The sequence below is a fragment of the Orcinus orca genome, chromosome 2 (assembly GCF_937001465.1).
Source record: "Orcinus orca chromosome 2, mOrcOrc1.1, whole genome shotgun sequence".
NCBI classification, from domain to species: Eukaryota; Metazoa; Chordata; class Mammalia; order Artiodactyla; family Delphinidae; genus Orcinus; species Orcinus orca.
In genome coordinates this window covers 93,657,383-93,678,596 of record NC_064560.1, presented here as the reverse complement: position 1 = coordinate 93,678,596, position 21,214 = coordinate 93,657,383, and the positions used below count along the sequence as shown (strand labels likewise).

Sequence of the window (21,214 nt, the reverse complement as noted above, 5' to 3'; positions counted from 1 at the left end):
CTTCCGGGAGGAAGTGACGTATACCGCGCGCGACATAAGTGTGACGCACCCGACCCAGGGAGCCCGGCGCATGGATGGGCGTTCATTCAACCCTTCAATTCAAAAATACTGTCCTTACTGAGCATTCTAGGTGAGGAGCTAGCCCCTTTGCAGTGCGACTAACAGATACAGTTCCTCTCCTCGTAGAACTACCTATCTAGTAAAGAAAACACATTAATCAAGTAATCCTGCAATCGAATGCAAAAGGGCAGCGGCGAATGTAAGTACTACCAAAGAGGAAAAAAGGGCAAGAAGAGCTTATAGGAAAATTAAATTTAAAGAGGTTGGGGAAGGTTGTCCTAAGGCTTTGAGACTCCATCGGAGGTCTGAAGGGTAATTATGAGTTAAATCGTAGAAATAGAAGAGAAAGAAGAGAGGGACGCACAGTCCGAATGGGAACAGCATTTACAAAAGCCCCCTAGTAGACTAGGAGTAGGTCTGGTGCGGGAACTGAAAGAATGCCAGTGTGGTTGGAGCACAGAAAGCCTGAAGGGAGCCTGGTGATCCTGGGAGGTGGACAAGATCGTAGCGTCCAGGATCTCATATCTTAAGAACAGTGGGAAACCACTGGAGGGTTTTAAGCAGGAGGGACAGGGAAGGCCATTCACTCCACATGATTAGATTTTAAAAATTAAACTCTGAGATAATTGTAGCTTCATATGCAGTTGTAATAAATAGTACCGCAAAATTCCGGGTACTTTTTACTCAGTTTCTCTTGCAAAACTGTATTACAGTATCACAACCGGGATGTTGACATTGATGGTCAAGATACAGAACATTTCCATACTACCAGGATCCCTCATTTGCCCCTTTATAGCCATACCCACTTCCCTTCCTTAACCTCTGGCAACCACTAATCCTCCATTTCTATAACTGTTGTCCTTTCTAGAATGTTATATAAATGGAATCATACAGTACATAACCTTTTGGGATTTACTCTTCTCACTCAGCCTAATCCTCTAGAGATACATCCAGGTTCTTGCATCAGTGTTCCTTTTTTTTTTTTTTTTTTTTTTGCGGTACGCGGGCCTGTCACTGTTGTGGCCTCTCCCGCTGCGAAGCACAGGCTCCGGACGCGCAGGCTTAGCGGCCATGGCTCACGGGCCCAGCCGCTCCTCGTCATGTGGGATCTTCCCGGACCGGGGCACGAACCCGTGTCCCCTGCATCGGCAGGCGGACTCTCAACCACTGCGCCACCAGGGAAGCCCCCAGTGTTCCTTTGTATTGCAATAAAGGTGTGCAAAAAAAATGTGTGGATAAAACGAAACCACACTTTGTGTAATCATTCACCTGCTGAAGAATATTTGGGTTCTTTCCATTTGGGGGCTATCATGAATAAAGCTACTATAAACATTTGTATACAGGTATTTATGTGAACACAAACCATCATTTCTCTGGAGTAAATGCCCAGGAGTGCAATTGCTAGGTCATACACCAGTTACATGTTTACTTTTTAAAGAAACTGCCACATTGTTTTCCAAAGTGGCTGTACCATTTTATATTCCCACCAGCGATATATGAATCATCCATTTGGCCTGCACTCTCATCAGCATTTTGTGTATTTACTATTTTTTATTTTAGACAACCTGATAGATATGTGGTGATATTTCATTGTGGTTTTAATTTGCACTTCTTTAATGGCTAATTATGTTGAATATCTTTTCATATGCTTATCTGCCATCTGTATACCCTCTTCACTGAAATGTCTGATCATGTCTTTTGCCCATTTTCTAACTGGATTTTTTGGGTTTTTTACTGCTGAAATTTGAGTTATGTATTCTAGATATTAGTCCTTTGTATGTGGTTTGCAAATATTTTTCCCCCATTTTATAGCTTGTCCTTTCATCCTAACATGTTTGTTTTGTTTTTTCAGAGCAAAAGTTCTTAATTTTGATGAAGTCCAACTTAGCAGTTTTTCCTCTTATGGATCATGATTTTGGAGTCAAGTCTAAGAACTCTTAGCCCTAGATCCTGAAAACTTTTCTCCTGTGCTTTTTCTGAAAGTTTTCTAGGTTTACATTTAAGTCTGTGATCCATTTTGAGTTGATTTCTGTATAAGGTATTGAGACTTAGTTTCAGCCCCCACTCCCACCCCACCCCTTTGGATGTCCAATTGCTCCAGTATCACATGATGAGAGCTTTACTTTTCAAAGCTGTAAAGTGATGGATGATCCCTTGGGTAAGAGTCCAGCTCTATACCATGAGAAGAACCAACATGAGCCTGACCTCACTTCCCAAGGGACCACTAATATTTCTCAGAAACTTTGTAATATTCTACATATTTATTTGTATTTTATGTATTCAGTAATTAGGTAATACTGTACATAATATTTAAAGGCTTCAGTTTTCATCTTAAAATTTATTAGGTAAGGTATGGATATACCTTTTTATTTTCTAGATGTATACTGTTGTCAATACCATTTATTAAATATTCTTTTCCTAATTTGAAATATCACCTTTTCCAATACTAAATTCCCATATATATTTGGGATCTATTTCTGTACTTTACATTCTTTTCCATTGGTCTGTTCATGCACTGGTACACACTTAAATATTTAAAGGTTTATAATATATATATATATATATATTTTTTTTTTTTTTTTTTTTTTGCGGTACGCGGGCCTCTCACTGTTGTGGCCTCTCCCGTTGTGGAGCACAGGCTCCGGACACGCAGGCTCAGCGGCCATGGCTCACAGGCCCAGCCACTCCATGGCATGTGGGATCTTCCCGGACCGGGGCACGAACCCGTGTCCCCTGCATCGGCAGGCAGACTCTCAACCACTGCGCCACCAGGGAAGCCCAGTTTATAATATTTTAAAAATAGAAGATGCAGTCCTTCCTCATTCTTCAGTTGCTGGTTAGGTGGAGAGGCTCTGGAACCAGTCTACCTGGGGTTAAATCCTGGCTGTTACTTACTAGTTGTGTGACCTTGGGAAAGCTACTTAAACACTCTGGGCTTAAGTTTCTTCATCTAGAAGGGTTGATAAGAGTATGTACCTCATAGAGTTGTTGCATTAAATGAACAGAGTGACACAGAGTAAGCATTATGAGTGTGCATTATCATTTTGCTTGTTTACCATTCTTATTTTTTTGTGTGAACTTTAGAATCCATTTGCCTAGTTTCATTTTAAAACTTATTGGCATTTTATTGGAATATTAAATTTATAAATTAACATAGGGATAACAGACATCTTTATAATATTGTTTTCCCATTGAGGAACATGGGATACCACTTTTCATCAGATTTGCAAAAATACCTACCCATCCACTTTTCCACTTACATGGCTATCATCTTAGTCCAATCCATCATCTTTTCTAGTAGGCTTATTATAATAGCCCCAAGTGCCCCTGATTTAGTCCTTGGTCCTCTGTAGTGTGTTCTCTTATACCGCAACCAGAGTGGTCTTTTAAAACTTACATCTGATTATGTCATTTCTCCATGCAAAACCTTCTGGCAACTTCTCATCTCACTCAGAATCAAAGGCTGGAAGGGAACTGGAAACAGCAAGATCAACTTGTAGTTTACTGTGGAGGGGATGTGGGTTCAAGAGTTATGTTTTGTACGTTGATAAGAATTTATCTGATTGATATATACACACTACTGTATGTAAAACAGAAAACTAATAAGGACCTACCGTATAGCACAGGGAACTCTACTCAATACTCTATAATGGCCTATATGGGAAAAGAATCTAAAAAAAGAGTGGATATATTTATAACTGATTCACTTTGCTGTACACCTGAAACTAGCACAACATTGTAAATCAACTATATTCCAGTTAAAAAAAAAAAACTGATCCAAAAGATGGTAGGAGATAAAGGGCAAGTGCTGGAGAAATGTCCACAAGTAGGCCTCTAGTCATGTTTCCCTCCATTTATCTCAGCACCTTCCCTTCCCAACAATCTAAAACACATATCTAGTGATGTCCAATTCTCATGCTTAAAACCCTTTTAATAGCTCTCCACTACTTTCTGCATAAAATTACAACTTAATCTGGCATACAAGATATTCTATAATTTTTAAAAAATGTACGGAGCACCAAATATATGAAGCACCATGTTAAGTGCTGGTTATAGTTAACGAAACAGGCATGATCTTCATGCTAGTGGACTTAACGGTGTAGTTGGAAAGACAAGTGAAAAATAAGCTTGGGGGTTTGCTATAGAACAGGAAATACTAGGCATTGTTTAGATGCTTCTGGGAATGTTTCAGAAGGAAGGAGACCAATAATGTAGTAGAGATACTAACAAAAGAACCGGAGGCCTTAAGAAATGAGAGGGGATGATGGGATCCCCTCATAATAACATGGAGTGACTGAGTTTTGATAAAAGGAATCCTTCAGCTGTAACTGGAGAGAAAGGTTGGGTGCTGAAGCAGATACATTTATAACTTTGATGGTGGGAAGATGAGTTCCATCTTTTGATGGTTTCTCAATGAAAGGCAAAGTCTTCAGTAAGATGGAGAGGGGAGAAAATACATTAAATGGTCTTCTCAGAGTAGTAACATGAAGTTGTACTGGTTACCTATTTCTCAACTCCTAAATCTCCCTAGTTGTTTCACATTTCTGAGATTTTGATTTACTTTTCATTATTCCTTTCTGGAAAATTCCTACTTGTTCTTCCAGATCCATCTGGGCTATCACCTTTTGTGCCACACCTAGTACCTACCTCACTTCCATTATTATAATGCACTGATGTTTGTATTTGCTTCCCCTACTAGACTAGTAAACTTCTTGGAAAGCTTGGTCTGTATTCCTAGTGTGGGGCCCATGCAGGATATTTAAGTAAGGATTTTCAATCAATGTTTAACATAAACAGACTTTTTGTCTGTGGAATCTACAACTAGGAGAATTTATTAGAAGAATATGAATGTGTCAGGATTAACAGTCTCTAGAATAAAGCCACTCATGATATCTGTGTCCTTTTAAAAATGGCACTGCATTATGGACACACCACAACAATGGCTTTCATTTAATGCTTTTGTTTTATTCAAATGCCAAAACAAGTTTCAAGATACAAATCGTAGTTATACTCAGTTGTGTTTAATTTAAAAACATCAATTATGCTTTAACTTTCAAAACCAAATGTAAGTTGTTGTGACTAAAATGTCTCCCAGTGCATTTCTGGAGGACTGCCTTTAATATATTTAGTAGCTACTCCAATTTTCACTCTACAAAAAGGAAAATGATGAGGCTGTAAGAAAAAGATAAAGAACAGTTATAATATGAAAGACTTCCTGAGAAGAACTTCAACCATTACTAGGGAGACCAAGAAAGATACCAGTTTCTGTTCTATACTCTAGCAACCAGGCTTAAACACTTTGCAAAAGTGCATTTCTGGTCCTACCCCAGCCATAAATAGATATCTAACATCTCTTATTACATCACAGAAAACCCAATTTCATCAACAAGATGTAGAATTTGCTAATAGCTTAGGGTTCTTTTCCTAAGAAAATGGGGGCGGGGGCAGTAAGAGAAAAACTCAAGAGTTTATAAACTAAAAACTGAAAACAAATGTTTAAAGGTACTCTGATTTAAACAATTTCAAACAAGGCTGAACTGAAGGAACAGTATAGGAACTTCTATCAATATAGTGGGAAAGAAAAAAGTTTAAAAGGTACTCAAATATTTTAATATTTATGGAATCAAATGAAATAATTTTCACTGTTAAGTCCCCCAAATTTCCCCCACTGTTTAGTTTTCTTATATAATGAAAGTTAATAACTTATATTTTAGTATGAACACATTCCCTTCTGCTGATAGCATAGATTTTCTTTAATATTCTATGAAGCCAAAGAATTAGACAAATATCCAGCACCAGAAAACAACAAAAAACTAAGTACTTTAGGTAAATGTATTAGGATATTTTATTTAGCTCAGCACATGGCTGTAATACTACTTTTAGAATTAGATGTAGTCTCTTCCTGAAGATTTAAGGCAGACTTCAATTCCATCTGCTCACTCATGGTACTAAAATGGACCAAAGATGGCAAATAAATCAGACAAGTCAGCAAGAGAATGGCCTTTTTTTATAGTCCAATGGGGAAGTTTCGTGTCATGCATTAGTGGATAAGACTAAGAATACAGCTAAACAAATCATCAAAATAAGGTTCTTCAGGGTACTTTTTCCATGAAATCTTTAACTACTTGGAAACTACCTGTTCCAATTTTTAAGATGAAAAAAATTCTAATATTTTCAGGAAACAAACATGGGTAGAAAAGGCTAAACTAAAGAATGGCATCCCAATCTTCAATTTTAAAGAGTTTATTTTCCCATTTATAGTTACATTATTGTAAAATCCACAGTTATTGTAACACCTGCATTGCTTAAAAGAACTCCTAAGAATTTTTTTAAAGCGTATTTTTTAAAAACCAAACCAAAATAATGTACATTTTGTCTCTGAACACTGTGTCATTAAGTCCATGTTATGTCAGTCTGTATAAATCAATGTGATGTTACATTATATACATGATCTGATTTTTATCCTAAAAGCTTCTGACCATGTATGATATCCAAGATAGATCCAATGCTTTTAATGTCAGACTGTAGAGACAGTTACGATCCTAAACGAAGGAAAACTTTATATACAGGACAGAAGTCTGACAGTTTAGCTGTTTGCAGCATCTGCTTGACGAGGCCATCCTTCTTCTTCAACTCCAGAGTCATACTCCTCTTCAGAGGATTCTTTCGTTGGAGCCCTATAATGAAAAGCCATCAGTGTTTTTTGTTTTTTTAAATAAGAATTAGGGGTAAACACAACTTCTCAAAAAAATGAATAATAAAAAATTAATCCACTTAGCTAGAAATGACACACAAAGAAGGAAAATATTAAGAGCACTTCTAATACTAAGATTGCTTAATGGTAAAATATGGGAAACATTTAGAGCACACAACCAAAAACTACAAGTAGTTTTCCCAAACAAATTTTTTACTGAAATAAATCAACAACGAGGCTTCAACCGTGAAGGCCTTTCCTCCAGCAAAAAAGTAGAATCTATTAACGAAAATGCTTGACATTTAGCATGTCGATGGTAAAGAAGTGGAAAGCTTCTGATCAAACCAATATGACTCAAATTAGTCAAAATTATGATCAGACCACCACAATTCCTTTATATATTAATATTAAACAATAAAAATGAGAATTATATCTCTTTGAATAAGTAAAGGTTGTTCAAAACCAATCAACTGCCTCATAAGTTACCTTAGAAGATAAGCATAAAACATAACATATGTTGTGACAGAAATCTAATTTTTATGTAGGTAACATTAATGTCAAACACTGTTTAATAAATATTTATTGAATAGATCGGGGTCAGTAAACTACAGCCTGCAGGCCAGATAAAGCCCATCATTTGTTTTGTAAATATTTATCTGAACACAGACATGCTCATTCATTTATGGACTGTAGCTCTAGTGCTATGAGGGCAGAGTAGCTGCAATACAGATTGTATGGCCCTGAAGTATTAATCTAGCCCTGTACAAGACAGTTTACTGACCCCTAGAATAGTTAAATAAAGCAGTGAAAGATATGTCAAATTTGTCAACTGATAAGATACAACTAAGAGAAAAATTATGTCATCAAAGTTTTGGTCTTATGTGGGTCTTCCCTGGTGGTCCAGTGCTTAAGAATCCACTTTCCAATGCAGGGACACGGGTTCAATCCCTGGTCTGGGAACTAAGATTCCACATGCCGCGGGGCAACTAAACCTGTGCTCCGCAACTACTGAGCCCACACACTGCAACTACTGAGGCTGCGTGCCACAACTAGAGAGCCAGAGCCCACGGGACCACAACTAGAGAGAGGCCTGTGCGCCACAATGAAGAGCCCTCGCACCACAATGAAAGATCCCACATGCCGCAACAAAGATCCCTCATGCCACAACTAAGGCCCGACACAGCCAAGTAAATAAATATTTTTTAAAGTTTTGGTCTTATGAAAGACATGAAACAAGTAATTCATAAATTACAGAATTAGCAGCAAAGTTCATTTAAGTCTTTTCATTTGGATTACTTTTATATTTTTTTTGATACTTCTTCCTTTAGGAGAAAAAAGTGGAGACTAATTTTTTTTTAATATTTATTTATTTGGTTGGTTATTTGGTTATTTATTTGGTCTTAGTTGCGGTAGGTGGGCTCCTTGGTTGTGGCATGCGAACTCTTAGTTGCAGCATGCACGTGGGATCTAGTTCCCTGACCAAGGATCTAACCCGGGCCCCCTGCATTGGGAGCGTGGAGTCATCCACTGTGCCACCAGGGAAGTCCCAAGTGGAGACTAATTTTGAAGATCAATTTTCAAGACTCAAAATATTTTATAAACCAAAATCAGAAAATTTTTCTACAGAAAACTTGAGATAACTGATTAGTTTATGATTTATAAGGATTTTTATATAATTTTATGACAGACCAATAAACCATAGCAATAAAGAGCCTATCTCAAGCTTTAGATCTGTTTTAGTTTGACAATACACTTTACCGGATGTATCCTGGTTCCTTCTTTCCTTCTACTACTTCTTTGTCAACCTCCACACATACAATATCAGAATTAGGGACTTCGAACATTGGTTCTAGTAACAGCTTTTCCTAAAAAGATAAAAAAAGTAATGAATTACATGGAAAACTGAGGTTACATATAAAATGCTTGTATTCTACAGGTTATCAATCGAATTCATCAACTCAACAAATATTATGGAGTCCCTGTTATGCACCAGTAACTGAATGTTGAAAAGTCAATGTAAAAGCTTTCATATTCTTCATATTAAAACAGCTTCTAACTAAATTCACAGAGAAGTCATTCTATAAGGGAAGGCTTTTTGTCTGTATAGTTCTGCCTACTTAGGTCACCGTGCACATACAAAAAGACTGTACCATCATTTTGTATGTGATTCAGGTGTTACTCAGAAGCATTCTTGACATACTCTATGACCAAAGGAGGTCAACTAGTAATCCTTAATTTGGAAATGATTTAATCCTAAATCATCTCTACAAAGCTATGACTTCAAACAGGCATTTGTCTCAAGTGCTGCAGTAGATCTAAAGTTATTTACTAAAGAAAACTAGTTTTGCCTATGAGTAGGGGCTGGATTATATTCCATATTAAGGAAAATACTGGTTGAGTACATCAAATTTTCTAAAAATGTCAACTGTATCACCTGTTTTTCTAGTTTACATGCTTATAAATCTGTCACAACACCTGAAGTCCAGGCCTTCATTAAAGAGTAAAATCTCAAATTATGATGGATGTGTAGCTCTAATCAAAAAGTCCTACTGAGGGCTTCCCTGGTGGCGCAGTGGTTGAGAGTCCGCCTGCCGAAGCAGGGGACACGGGTTCGTGCCCCGGTCCGGGAAGATCCCACATGCCGCGGAGTGGCTGGGCCCATGAGCCGTGGCCGCTGAGCCTGCGCATCTGGAGGCTGTGCTCCACAACGGGAGAAGCCACGACAGTGAGAGGCCCGCGTACCGCAAAAAAAAAAAAGTCCTACTGAGATAAGAGAAGTAATATTTAGCAGTGAAATCCTCAGAGAACAGAATATGTGCTTGCTTTGGGAGCATGTAGGGAAATAGTAACCCACTGTACAGCCAGACCTGGGGGAGTAGGGGTGAGAACTCTAAGGAAGAGGGTGGGTGGTGACTCAAAGTAGGCTGGGTCTCTAGGATTTGTAACAAAATAAAAATAGTTCATAACATACTGAAGAATTTAGGGGTAAAATGCCACAGTATCTACAACTTCATTTCAAACAAAAAACAACAATGAGGATTTCAATGGTTCTGAGAAGGCACTCTGGAGCTTAAGTCAAAAGGCCTATGTAGAGTTTTGTGAAATTCTCCTTCCCATGATCCTGATTTCCTCTATTTCATTAATCATATTAACTGTATGTCCTTTGTTGCAAACACCCTGAAGTTCCTTTTTAGAAAAAAGAAAGATATAATATACTGTGACCAAAAAAAAAATCACAAAAAATATTAGACCAATTTTCTGGATGTATTTCCAGAGGAAAACATCGAGGTTTAGTATTCTCAAAATTCAGACCAAGAAATAATCTAGTTTCTGTAAATTTATGCCAACTTACCATTATGGACCGGAGGCCTCGTGCACCTGTTTTTCGTTCTAGTGCCAATCGGGCTATAGCTTTCAAAGCATCTTCAGTAACATTCAGTTCACACTACAAATATATTCAAAAGAAATAACTCAGATAATACTTGATGATATTTTCCTAATATAACCATGCAGTATTTGATCTACTAACTATTACTACCTACCACCATTACTGGTCTTTTTAGAACAAAAAGAGACTAATGCCCTGACTTTACTGGTAAAGAAATAAGTTCCAGAGAGCTAAGTACACTGATTCACTAATACTCAGAAACACAGAGTCAGAATCTTTGTGTCTTGACTGACACTATCCCCTTTCAGACTAAAGCATTTTTAGACTATAACTTAGTTTCTGGAAAATATTCATTTTAAAGAGTGTTACTAACCCTCTCATCCTATAGAACGAAGGTAAAACTTTAGACAAGTCTCTCTAAATTACCACAAATTCCAAAACTTATTGAGAAGTTAATATACGCTCCCAAAATCAAAATACTTTGGAACATCAGATTTTATAAAATCTTGGTATTAAACAACTTTTGTTTATTAATTTCTACATCCAGAAAATGTAAAATTTAAGTGAGGTAATTATCTCTCACGGTGCTTCAGAACCTTGCCTTCAAAAAGCACTTGTTTCTATGAATTAACCTATGGGAAGGTATCAGTATGAATCTCAAGTTTGTCCTTAGTCCTTGAAGAGGTTTTCTACATTAACGTGGATTTTCTAGGGCTTTATTCAACATTTATTGAACCTCTGTGTGTTTATATATTAGAAACTGAGTGATGAATCAGACACCACCTTTGCCCTCAAGAAACTTAAGTGTATTGGGTGGTGACAAATTAGCAAAAGAGCATTTACAGCATAGTGTTTGCACATGGTGCTAAGAGAGCACCAAAGTGGGGGCATCTAAATAAGGCTAGGGGACCACTGAAGGATTTTTAAGGAGGGAAGTAAAATAATTAGCTTTGTGTTTATTCATTAAGTATTTATTAAGAACTTAATATCTAATATTTGTTGAACACTGTGTTCAATAATTTTAAAAAGATCCACTCTGGAAGTAAAGTGGGAGATGATAATATTTTGGTGGTGGTGGTCAGAGACAGACTTTAGATAGGGAGACCAATTAGGAAGTAAATGCATGGGTCAAGGTGAAGAATGATAAAGGAGACTGACTTGAGGTAGGGACAATGGCAATGGAGAGAAGGAGACTGATATTTTGAGACACTAGGTTCAGAAAACCCAAACATTTGCTATCTGATTAGATATATGGCTCCAGGTGTCTGGCTGCAGAGAAGTAGATGTGAGAGCTAACTTTAGAAAAAAGTATACCTAGTATGTCACAATGAAAGCATTTAGAATATCAAGGCTGAAAAGACAATCCTGTGTGCCTGGCTTGAGGGGTTAGGGGTAGGCTGCTAGCACAATTTCTCTCTCTCTATATCCTTGGGCTTTAAGCTACAATGTCAATTTTAATTAAGAAAAAAATAAAGCCAACTCCTAAGTGTCTAATATGACACAACGTGCCTTCCCTGATTCCTAGATCCATATTTAGTGAGGAATAGGCTGGTATTCCAGATAAGTATTGCTTTTTTTTTTTTTAAGTATTGCTTTTTAATTTGTTAGGCTAACATATGTAGAGTTTCAGTAGCAAAAAAAAAAAACAACCCATAAATTAAGTAAGTATAAAAAATAAAAATCTAACCTTATCCATGCTGAATAAGGCCTGGTACTGAGGAATAACAGCATTACGTGGCTCAGTTAGTATTCGTACAAGTGTTTTCTCATCTAGGCTATGCAAAGGAACTACCACAGGCAACCGTCCCACAAACTCAGGAATCATGCCAAATTCAATGAGATCTCTGGCTTCCACATGACGTAATAAACGATCTTTTTCTTCAATGTCTTGGTGAGTATTTGATTCTCCACTTCGATTGGCAAGGTCTGCAGCAGCTGCAGCCCTTCTGCCTTTTCCCAGATTAGATGGTGTTCCAAATCCAAGATACTGCCAAAGAAAAGACAGGTATTATAAATAACAGAATAAAGCTGCATCGTGCTCAGCATTTTACATGCATATCTCATGCCATCTTCACAACAGAAGAAAGTATTATCGTTTATATTTTACAATGAAGAAAAAGGCTTAGAGAGGTTAAGTACCATTGCTGCTAGTGGTAAAAGCCAGGATTCAAACTCAGGTCTATCTGCCTTCAGAATTGAGAACCTAACCAACTCTCAAAGAATGAATTCTAGTAAAAGTAGGTAAGTAAGAACTGTGAAGGGAAGTCCCTTAGAACTCATACAATGATGTTGCAGGATTTTTCTGAGACCTCTAGACTAGTGTGGCTTCCAAAATGTGCAAGAACTGTGGAAACAGAGATAGTAATTATTTTGTAACCAAAGTCAGTTTTGTAATACTGTAAACAGGAATAGTGCCTATGGAACAAGCAGACTTAAAACAAAATTATCCACAAGTGTCTTAAGTCATTGCTAAGCATTCTATTAAAATCGTGATTTGGGGTTGCATACTATGAGTTAGAATATCCTATGAGTTAGAACATCCTATGAGTTAGAATAATTTCGATTTTATAAAGAACATGTAAGGACATCAAACAAAAATGGTAACTTTGCTGCAAAAAGTTGTTTATCTAAGGTGTATGGATCTTGCTTTAGTCAATATAAAAGAACTATACTCCAGGCAACTGTCCGCAGTTTAATTTTGATATGTCATACAACTTTTGTCAAAAGAACAAGTACATGATATATGAGAAAACAGCTAAGTTAAAAATCCATTCCTGGGCTTCCCTGGTGGCGCAGTGGTTGAGAGTCCGCCTGCCAATGCAGGGGACACGGGTTCGAGCCCTGGTCTGGGAAGATCCCACATGCCGCGGAGCAACTAGGCCCGTGAGCCACAACTACTGAGCCTGCGCGTCTGGAGCCTGTGCTCCGCAACAAGAGAGGCCGCGATAGTGAGAGGCCCGCGCACCGCGATGAAGAGTGGCCTCCGCTTGCCGCAGCTAGAGAAAGCCCTCGCGCGGAGACGAAGACCCAACACAGCCATAAATAAATTAATTAATTCATTAAAAAAAAAAATCCATTCCTGATACTCTAAGCTGTGTATGTGGACAGTTAGTGTATCAGAAAGCAAAATACCTTTCATTCAATAATTTAAACATATATTAAACATTTATTATACATACAATATAAGCATATATGTAATAAATATATATACTCATATTTATTATATATATGGATATACATTTATTAAGCATTAAGCATTATTATAAAACACTGAGGATACAAACCTGAAGACAGCCCTTATCCTAACCTAAAGGGACTTATTTACAGTGAGAACACATGAAGATATTAAAGCATCATAGGTGCAATGAAGGACAACTGTACAGGAAACTACAGCAGTGGAAAGAAAGAAAAGAGGAAATACTGGGGACAGAGGGTAGGAGGTGACCAAGAAAGTCTTCACAGAGGAATTGCCTAATCATTTGACAGACTGAGTCTTAAACAATGAACACATATTACCACCCAATACACTTCTGGATTTGTTTGAGCAAGAAATAAATGTTTATTGTGTTAAAAAAAAAATGAACACATATTTGCCAACTGGACTGAGGTGGGGAGGACATGAGCAAAGGCAATAGGAATAAAACTTAAGACTGCAAGCAGTTTCATATGGTTAGGAAAGAGGTAGAGGTAGAGGTATATTATTTATATTGTACTCCTGGCTTTCAATGAGGTTTGGTAAAAACAGTAGCCAAATGGATGTGTTTAATCCTCTATAAAATCACTGTTGCAGACTCTCTTATGTCTCTGTCTTCTTTTCCTAAAAATCTATGTGACAGGGACTTCCCTGGTGGTCCAGTGGGTAAGACTCCACGCTCCCAATGGAGGGGGCCCGGGTTCAATCCCTGGTTGGGGAACTAGATCCCACATGCATGCCACAACTAAGAGTTCGCATGCTGCAACTAAAGATCCTGCATGCCGCAACTAAACATGCCACAACGAAGATCCTGCATGCTGCAACTAAGACCCGGCACAGCCAAAATAAATTTAAAAAAAAAAATCTAAGTGAAAAACTCTTTTTTAATCTTTATCTCTCATGAAGACATCATACCCTTCCTCTTTCAGGCAATAAAAACTAGCTCACGATTTCTCCCTACTTTTCATTAAGAAGTTCAAAGCTAAACAGAGTGACTTAATTTCCACTAAGTTGAAATGACCTAAACCTTCCTTTTACATGTTTCTGATCTCTTTACTAATAATACTTTTAATTGTTCTTTTCTAAATGTTTCTAGCTTCAAATTCTTTTTGGAAGTATGAATTATAAATAAATATAAGAACATGGTCCTTGGCTTTGGTTACAGAATTTTGAATATAAAGTTCTCTCTCTCTCTTCCCCACCCTCCCCCATCTGTCTCTCTCAAACGCATGCATGTTTGGGCGCACACACAAAGAAATAATTTCGTCTTTCTAATTTGTTAGGCTAATTTATACAGAATTTCAAAAGCAAGAAAAACATAAATTAACTAATATGAAAAATAAAAATCTAACCTTATTGAGGAATAGCAGCACTACCTGGCACAGTTAGTATCTGTACAAGAGGTTTCTCATCTAGGCTATGCAAAAGAATTAACACAGGCAACCATTTATTAGCAGCGTTATTTTTTTTTTTTTACTACTACTAAACTACTACATTAGTAGCTACTACTACTAAACTAAAAGCTAAAGTAAACTACTAAACATGCAAGGCCAAGGAGACTTAAAGCAAACAATACAGCAAAGAGGTGATCTATGATATATTCATTTACGTAGAATATATTATATAAAAGGTATCATTTGTGGCTACTATGTAAAACACAAAAGCATGGAAAACAGGCATGTTTTCGGGCTTCTTGCCACTATGCTGACATTACATTTTATCGTAATCAATCAATAAACAGGTACTGGGCATGAACTTTGAGGATATGAAAAAATAAGTACCAGTTAAAATCAAGGCTTATAAGAATGTTTAAGAAACATCTATAAAACTAGGTGGGATCACAACCCTTCCCCCAACCTCCAAACTGCTTTCCTCCATTTGTGCATGTCAGCAGTGATCTATGAAGACTCTATGGGCAGGAGCAATGGAGACAAGCTCTTTATTGGGCTCCAGTGAATTGGGCAAGAGAAATGAGTAGAATTTTTATTGATACAGCAGCTACCTCAAATAATAAAAAACTCCTTAGATGAAATATAAAATTGAAATCATCAAGTTATACTTTAAAAATGCCCATATATAGATGATATTTAGAAATCTTCCAAACTACTACTATGACATTTTAAAAATAACTAGGCATATATTTCTGGTATACTCTAAGAAAACCTAACTCGTAAAAATCCACAACTGGCAGCCAGCAGATATGAGATTAGAAACTGAGGGTCCATCCTCTAACTTCAAATGCTTTCTCTCCTAGTAATCACTCAGAAAAACTTACCTTTTCATTTTTTCTCCTGCTGATGATTCTGTCCAAACCATTGAAAGCACCAGATGCAACAAACAGGATGTTTGTTGTATCAACTTGTACCGTTTCTCCACGTAGCTTACGGGAATTCTTTTCTGGAACATTGACTATTGTGCCTTCTAGTAGTTTTAATAAGCCCTAAATAAAGAATAAATGATTTATGGCATCATCATATAAGCGTATTATTTATTATACTTTAGGTAATGGGATTCAATGGGGAAAATAATATGTGGTTATGGTCAATGAGCATAACTGAAGAAAACTCCCACATTTCTATAACTAACATGAAAATCTAATATACTATCACATTAATTATTCATAAATTTATTTGGAATAGGTATAGGACTCCTGATGCATTCAGGAAACAGTCAACTCAAGAGGTTGTTTTTGATGGTAAAGACATAGTTCTGACATAAAGATAGAATTATGGCTCTCTAAGATGTTATCCAACCATGGTGGGAACATTCAAAATTTGAAAATCTTTGAAGATTTGTCTTTCATGCAAATTAAAATTCTATTCTACTCCTAGTGTTAAACTTTGAGAATACCTATATATTGAGATGCCTTTATAAAAAACATCATCCAGCACATTTTATAAGTGTGACTATACCTATGTCTTGGTCAAAAAAACAAAAGCAATTTTCCTTACCCTGTAATTTATGTCATAATTAGTTACCAGTAAAAGGTCAAGTTGCCCAATAGATTATTATGACTTTAAGTATGACTCTATAAGGCATAAAACTCTATTTTATCTTCTAATTAAGTGAAAAGAATAAGATACATGTACATAGTTCATTTATGTCTAGTTACAACCAGAACTTTCTTCAAGAGTCCTCTAGAAATGTTTAACTGGGCCTTTGTGTAATAAAACCAACAAAAATTAAATTTCATTTATTTCTTTAAAGTATTTTTAATTTCCTAACAGAGGTAATTTGGTATTTAAAATCGCCAACAGCTTTCTCTTAGGACCTGAACTAAATGGTATATGGAGTTTGGAGTGGGAGAAATAAACAAAACAGAATCTAATTGAATGTGAAACCAAACGTACAATATTTGGGAGGTTGATGTATTCCCTTCCTTTTAGTGGACTTGAACAAAATATTCAACTGCTTACTTGCTGAACGCCTTCTCCACCTACATCCCGTAACTGATGAATGCCTGGCACACTGCCAATCTTATCTACTTCATCCAGAAAGACAATTCCTATAATTTAAGGAGGATTCTATTTATAATATGAAAAAGATATACACAAAATAACTCAGCTTTAAACGACTAGGTAGCTAGAGAGCAAGGTTATTTAATCTTTAACACTTAACATATACAATGGCTTAATACTATAAAAATACACTGCTAGCTTTCCCACTCATCATTTTGTGCAAACGTTTTATAATTTATTCTATAGAATATCACTTGGGTATGATAACCAATTCTCTATGACAATAGTTATCTACCCCACTAATGTTTTCAGGTTCTTTATTCTAAGAAGCTGAGATAGAGGTATAGTGTGAAAGCAGAAGGTGGATACAGGGCTGGTATTAGCAAAATTTTAGCTTATTTTTTTCCCATCCATATTCTTGTCTTAAAGGAATTTGGACAGGAAGCTGTCAAGCTCTTCGTGTAAACAAGGACAGATGATAGATAGGGAAAAGAGAAATGCAGCATCTATGACATCCCCTAAGTCAATAGCCTAATTTGTTTCTATATACATCTTGCACTCTCCTGCACTTGTCCTCATCCCCTCCCTTACCCCACCCCAGCATTACGAGTATAGAGGAAAGTCAGAACAGGAAAAACAATGATAGTATTAAGGATCTAATGGAATAGTAATTTAGCCTGTTTTCACCCTACTAGCCATATTATAACATTAAGGCAAAGCAAACTTTGTGGCCCTTGGTATGCTAGAAAATGTTTAACATAGCTACTTTTATATAATTATAGAATTTTACTCCTTGACTCAAAATAAAAATTATATTCTCTTGCTATTAGACTGCTTCCCCAACAGACTATATCTGGGGACAAACTACACTGAAACATACCTTGTTGTGCTTTTTCTACATTATAATTGGCATCTTGGAGCAGTTTGGCAATCACAGATTCAATATCTTCACCTACATATCCAGCCTGAGTCAAAGTCGTACAGTCACAGATAGCAAAAGGGACATCAAGGCATTTAGCTAGGGTTTGTGCCAGAAGAGTTTTACCTACAAATAGAAACAGTAACTAAAAATTTACTAAAAATATGTTGTCATACAATTTCTCTACAAAAATGCAAAACAAATTAAATGTGAAGAATGTATAATAAGAAAAATTAGTGTTACATCTTTTCTCTACTATTACTCAGATATAATGGTACACTATTTTCATTATTCCTGTTAAGATATTAGGGACTGGCCTAAAGGGCAATACCAACACCTCAAATTCAGTTCTAAGCCCTTTATAACTACCATAAGATTGGCCTTAGATGTTCCTCTTAAGAGTGAGAATCCCCCAGTCATAAGACACAGGTTACAGAATCATTTATATTCTATTTTTTTTAAAATGAGTAGTGATTTTTCAGTAAGTTATTTACCTGACCCAGTTGGTCCAAGCAGCAAAATATTACTCTTTTCAAGCTTTATGTCATCATGGGAAGAATCCAATACTTCACCTCCTCGTTTTTCCTGAGGTATTTGTTGGTTTACTTGTTGCTGCATTGATGCTCCTAAAGCATTACCATGTGGACTAATTCCAGCAATCTGAAGCAACTCTGAAAAAATGCCAAAGGAATTATTAGAGCTTCATTTGATTTTACCTGAAAAAATGCCCAATAAAACCCTACATCTAAAACCAATCACCTATTTAGAAAAAATTTAAATATTCTGACATTTTGCCTTACCTATAAAGGAAGAAAGCCTCAAATTATCTAATGACAAATGTACAATACACAATGATTTTTCAGGGAACCTTAAGCAAAGGAAATGGATTATTTTTACCTTCCTTATTTACATAAACTTGTATGAAGAATATACTTTTACTGAAAAGAAGGCAGTGTAATAGGAGAACAGTGCTAGGAGTCAGAAAGCTTTAGCTTTGGTCCTTTATTTGCCTCTAAATAGCTATATGATCTTGAGCAAGTCATATGTACACTTTGTGTTTCTATGCCTGTGTTTAAGAACAAAACACAAGGGCTTCCCTGGTGGCACAGTGGTTAAGGATCCGCCTGCCAGTGCAGGGGACATGGGTTCGAGCCCTGGTCTGGGAAGATCCCACATGCCATGGAGCCCATGAGCCACAACTACTGAGCTTGTGTTCCAGAGCCTGCGAGCCACAACTACTGAGCCCACATGCCACAACTACTGAAGCCTGCGTGCCTAGAGCCCATGTTCCGCAACAAGAGAAGTCATCACAATGAGGAGGCCACGCACCACAACGAAGAGTAGCTCCCGCTTGCCTCAACTATAGAAAGCTCACGTGCAGCAACAAAGACCCAACACAGCCAATAAAAAAAAAAAAAAAAAAAAAAAACACAATTAATTTGGAGGCACTCTGAAAGATAAAGGTATATTATTTTTTCAGTACAAATGAAAATAAGCAGGGCTGTGGAGAAAGGGAAAAACATTGAACTGAGAAATAGGAAACTTGGGTTCTAGTCTCGGTTCTATTGTAGGAGCATGGCAAGTCACTTAGCTTTACTGGGCCTGCTTCCTTAGTGAAAATACTGAGACATATGACCTTTAAACAGTCTCTTCCACATTTAAAAATGATCCTGTGAGTCTATCAGAGAAACCAACTATGGTAAGATTCATTATCCTTGGCCCTATCTGAATTCCTGATTTTACAGGATCTCAACTGGATCACTGCAGTTCCTTTATTAGAGACATAATCTTAACTATATGGGAATCATATTGTTGGCAAACTAACAGTTTATCAGCTGGATCCCTTAAAAAAAAAATCTTATTCTCACTCTCTCTTGGCTGAAGGAAAGAATCCCAATACTCTTTTCAATTAGCCAGATTTTTAACTATCCATATTGCTCCTGGCTCTCAGCATTTAAGGTATCTGTGCTCATATCATACTTGTTTATATTTTCTGGATTTATTTTTAGGTTGTTTCTAAGAATATCAGTATTTTCCAATGCTTTATTATTATTTTGTGTGTGTGTGTGTGGTACGCGGGCCCCTCACTGCTGTGGCCTCTCCCATCCCGGACCGGGGCACGAACCCATGTCCCCTGCATCGGCAGGCGGACTCTCAAATGCTTTATTATTTTAATCAAACCAACAGACAGGGCTTCCCTGGTGGTGCAGTGGTCCGGGAAGATCCCACGTGCCACGGAGCGGCTGGGCCCGTGAGCCATGGCTGCTGAGCCTGCGCGTCCGGAGCCTGTGCTCCGCAATGGGAGAGGCCACAGCAGTGAGGGGCCCGCGTACCGCCAAAAAAAAAAAAAAAAAAAAAAAAAACAACCAACAGACAGATGTTCAGCAGACATATTATTATAGTACTATTCTATCTGGCTGTCACTTTCAAACTATCTTTGGGTCAAACCCTTTGGTAAAGGGTTATTCTAGTCATCAAAAATAATAGGCATTAAATAAACATTTGAATTTAATTAAATTGTGCTCCATTTGACAGTTAATGATCAGCGAATAAATCACAATGCTATGTCTCAGTACAATTCACATCAGGCAAAAAAAATGCAGTCTATATTAGTTCAGTTAGATAGTTGTCCCTACTAAACAAAAAAAAAAGAAAAGTTTTTTTTTTAATTTCAGCAAAATCTAGTTAGGAATTGTGACAATATAAGAAGGTGCTTGGCTGAAAAGTAGGTCTGCCCAATGGGGAAAAGATGATTTAGGTAATTTGAACAAAATCACAAGAAGCATACTGACTACAGTGAAATCATATGACACATGTATTTAACTTACTCTATGATTTAAGTATTTTTAAAAAAGGAATAATTTAAATAGTACAGAACAAATGATGTTTGTCATTCCATTTATGAAAATATGCTCCAGGGTAAACTTGAGATAACTCTCCTGTTCTTTCAGTTAAGTCTCTGTTCTTGCATTATCTCTCATTACATAGGCAGCTTTCTATAATAAGGACTATGAGCAAGCAGGCTAGAATAGTTAGTTGTGTGCAGCTCATCAGCTATATGGCCCTAGGCAAACTACTTAAAATTTCTGTGCTTCAATTTTCTTATACGTAAAATGGTAGTGAAAATAATAGTTTCTGTCTCATAGGTTTGGGGAAGATTAATGAGTATATACATGTAAAACACTTAAAACAGTGCCTGGCAGATAGTTTTATATGTGCTTTGGAAGAATTTACTATTAGTACTACCGTTTTCTTGTGTTTAAGTATTTGTATAACACACAGCCCTTATATGCAAGCCAACTATTTCATTTCGTGCTTAACTTCAGAAAAACTTTATGTTCCAATGATGGAGGAAAAAAGCATCAATCTTAACATGTTAAAAAGACATATGTTGGTCTCTAATATGTGATTTCCAAAGGAACATCCAAGAATTTTTTTTTTTTTTTTTTGCGGTATGCGGGCCTCTCACTGTTGTGGCCTCTCCCGTTGCGGAGCACAGGCT

At 36.9% G+C, this 21,214-nt stretch overlaps 1 protein-coding gene and 1 long non-coding RNA gene across 3 annotated transcripts in view; one reads left to right on the top strand and one right to left on the bottom strand.

Moving 5' to 3' along the window:
* The first annotated feature begins 1 nt into the window (after position 1).
* LOC125963483 (uncharacterized) lies at positions 2–3,074 on the top strand. Its single transcript, XR_007475511.1, has 2 exons — positions 2–259; positions 1,913–3,074. It is a non-coding gene; the product is annotated as an uncharacterized LOC125963483 (long non-coding RNA).
* Positions 3,075–6,287: 3,213 nt separating this feature from the next.
* The window catches only part of CLPX (caseinolytic mitochondrial matrix peptidase chaperone subunit X), a 35,719-nt gene continuing 20,792 nt past the window's right edge, over positions 6,288–21,214 (bottom strand). For both annotated transcript variants that reach the window (XM_033437151.2, XM_004274755.3), the window contains 8 exons: positions 18,207–18,383; positions 17,674–17,838; positions 16,752–16,840; positions 15,611–15,775; positions 11,830–12,129; positions 10,107–10,199; positions 8,513–8,619; positions 6,288–6,737 (listed from right to left, as the gene is read on the bottom strand). In XM_033437151.2, the coding sequence (XP_033293042.1) occupies positions 6,647–6,737; positions 8,513–8,619; positions 10,107–10,199; positions 11,830–12,129; positions 15,611–15,775; positions 16,752–16,840; positions 17,674–17,838; positions 18,207–18,383 (1,187 nt within the window). In that variant the 3' untranslated portion in view covers positions 6,288–6,646. The remainder of the gene's footprint in view (positions 6,738–8,512; positions 8,620–10,106; positions 10,200–11,829; positions 12,130–15,610; positions 15,776–16,751; positions 16,841–17,673; positions 17,839–18,206; positions 18,384–21,214) is intronic.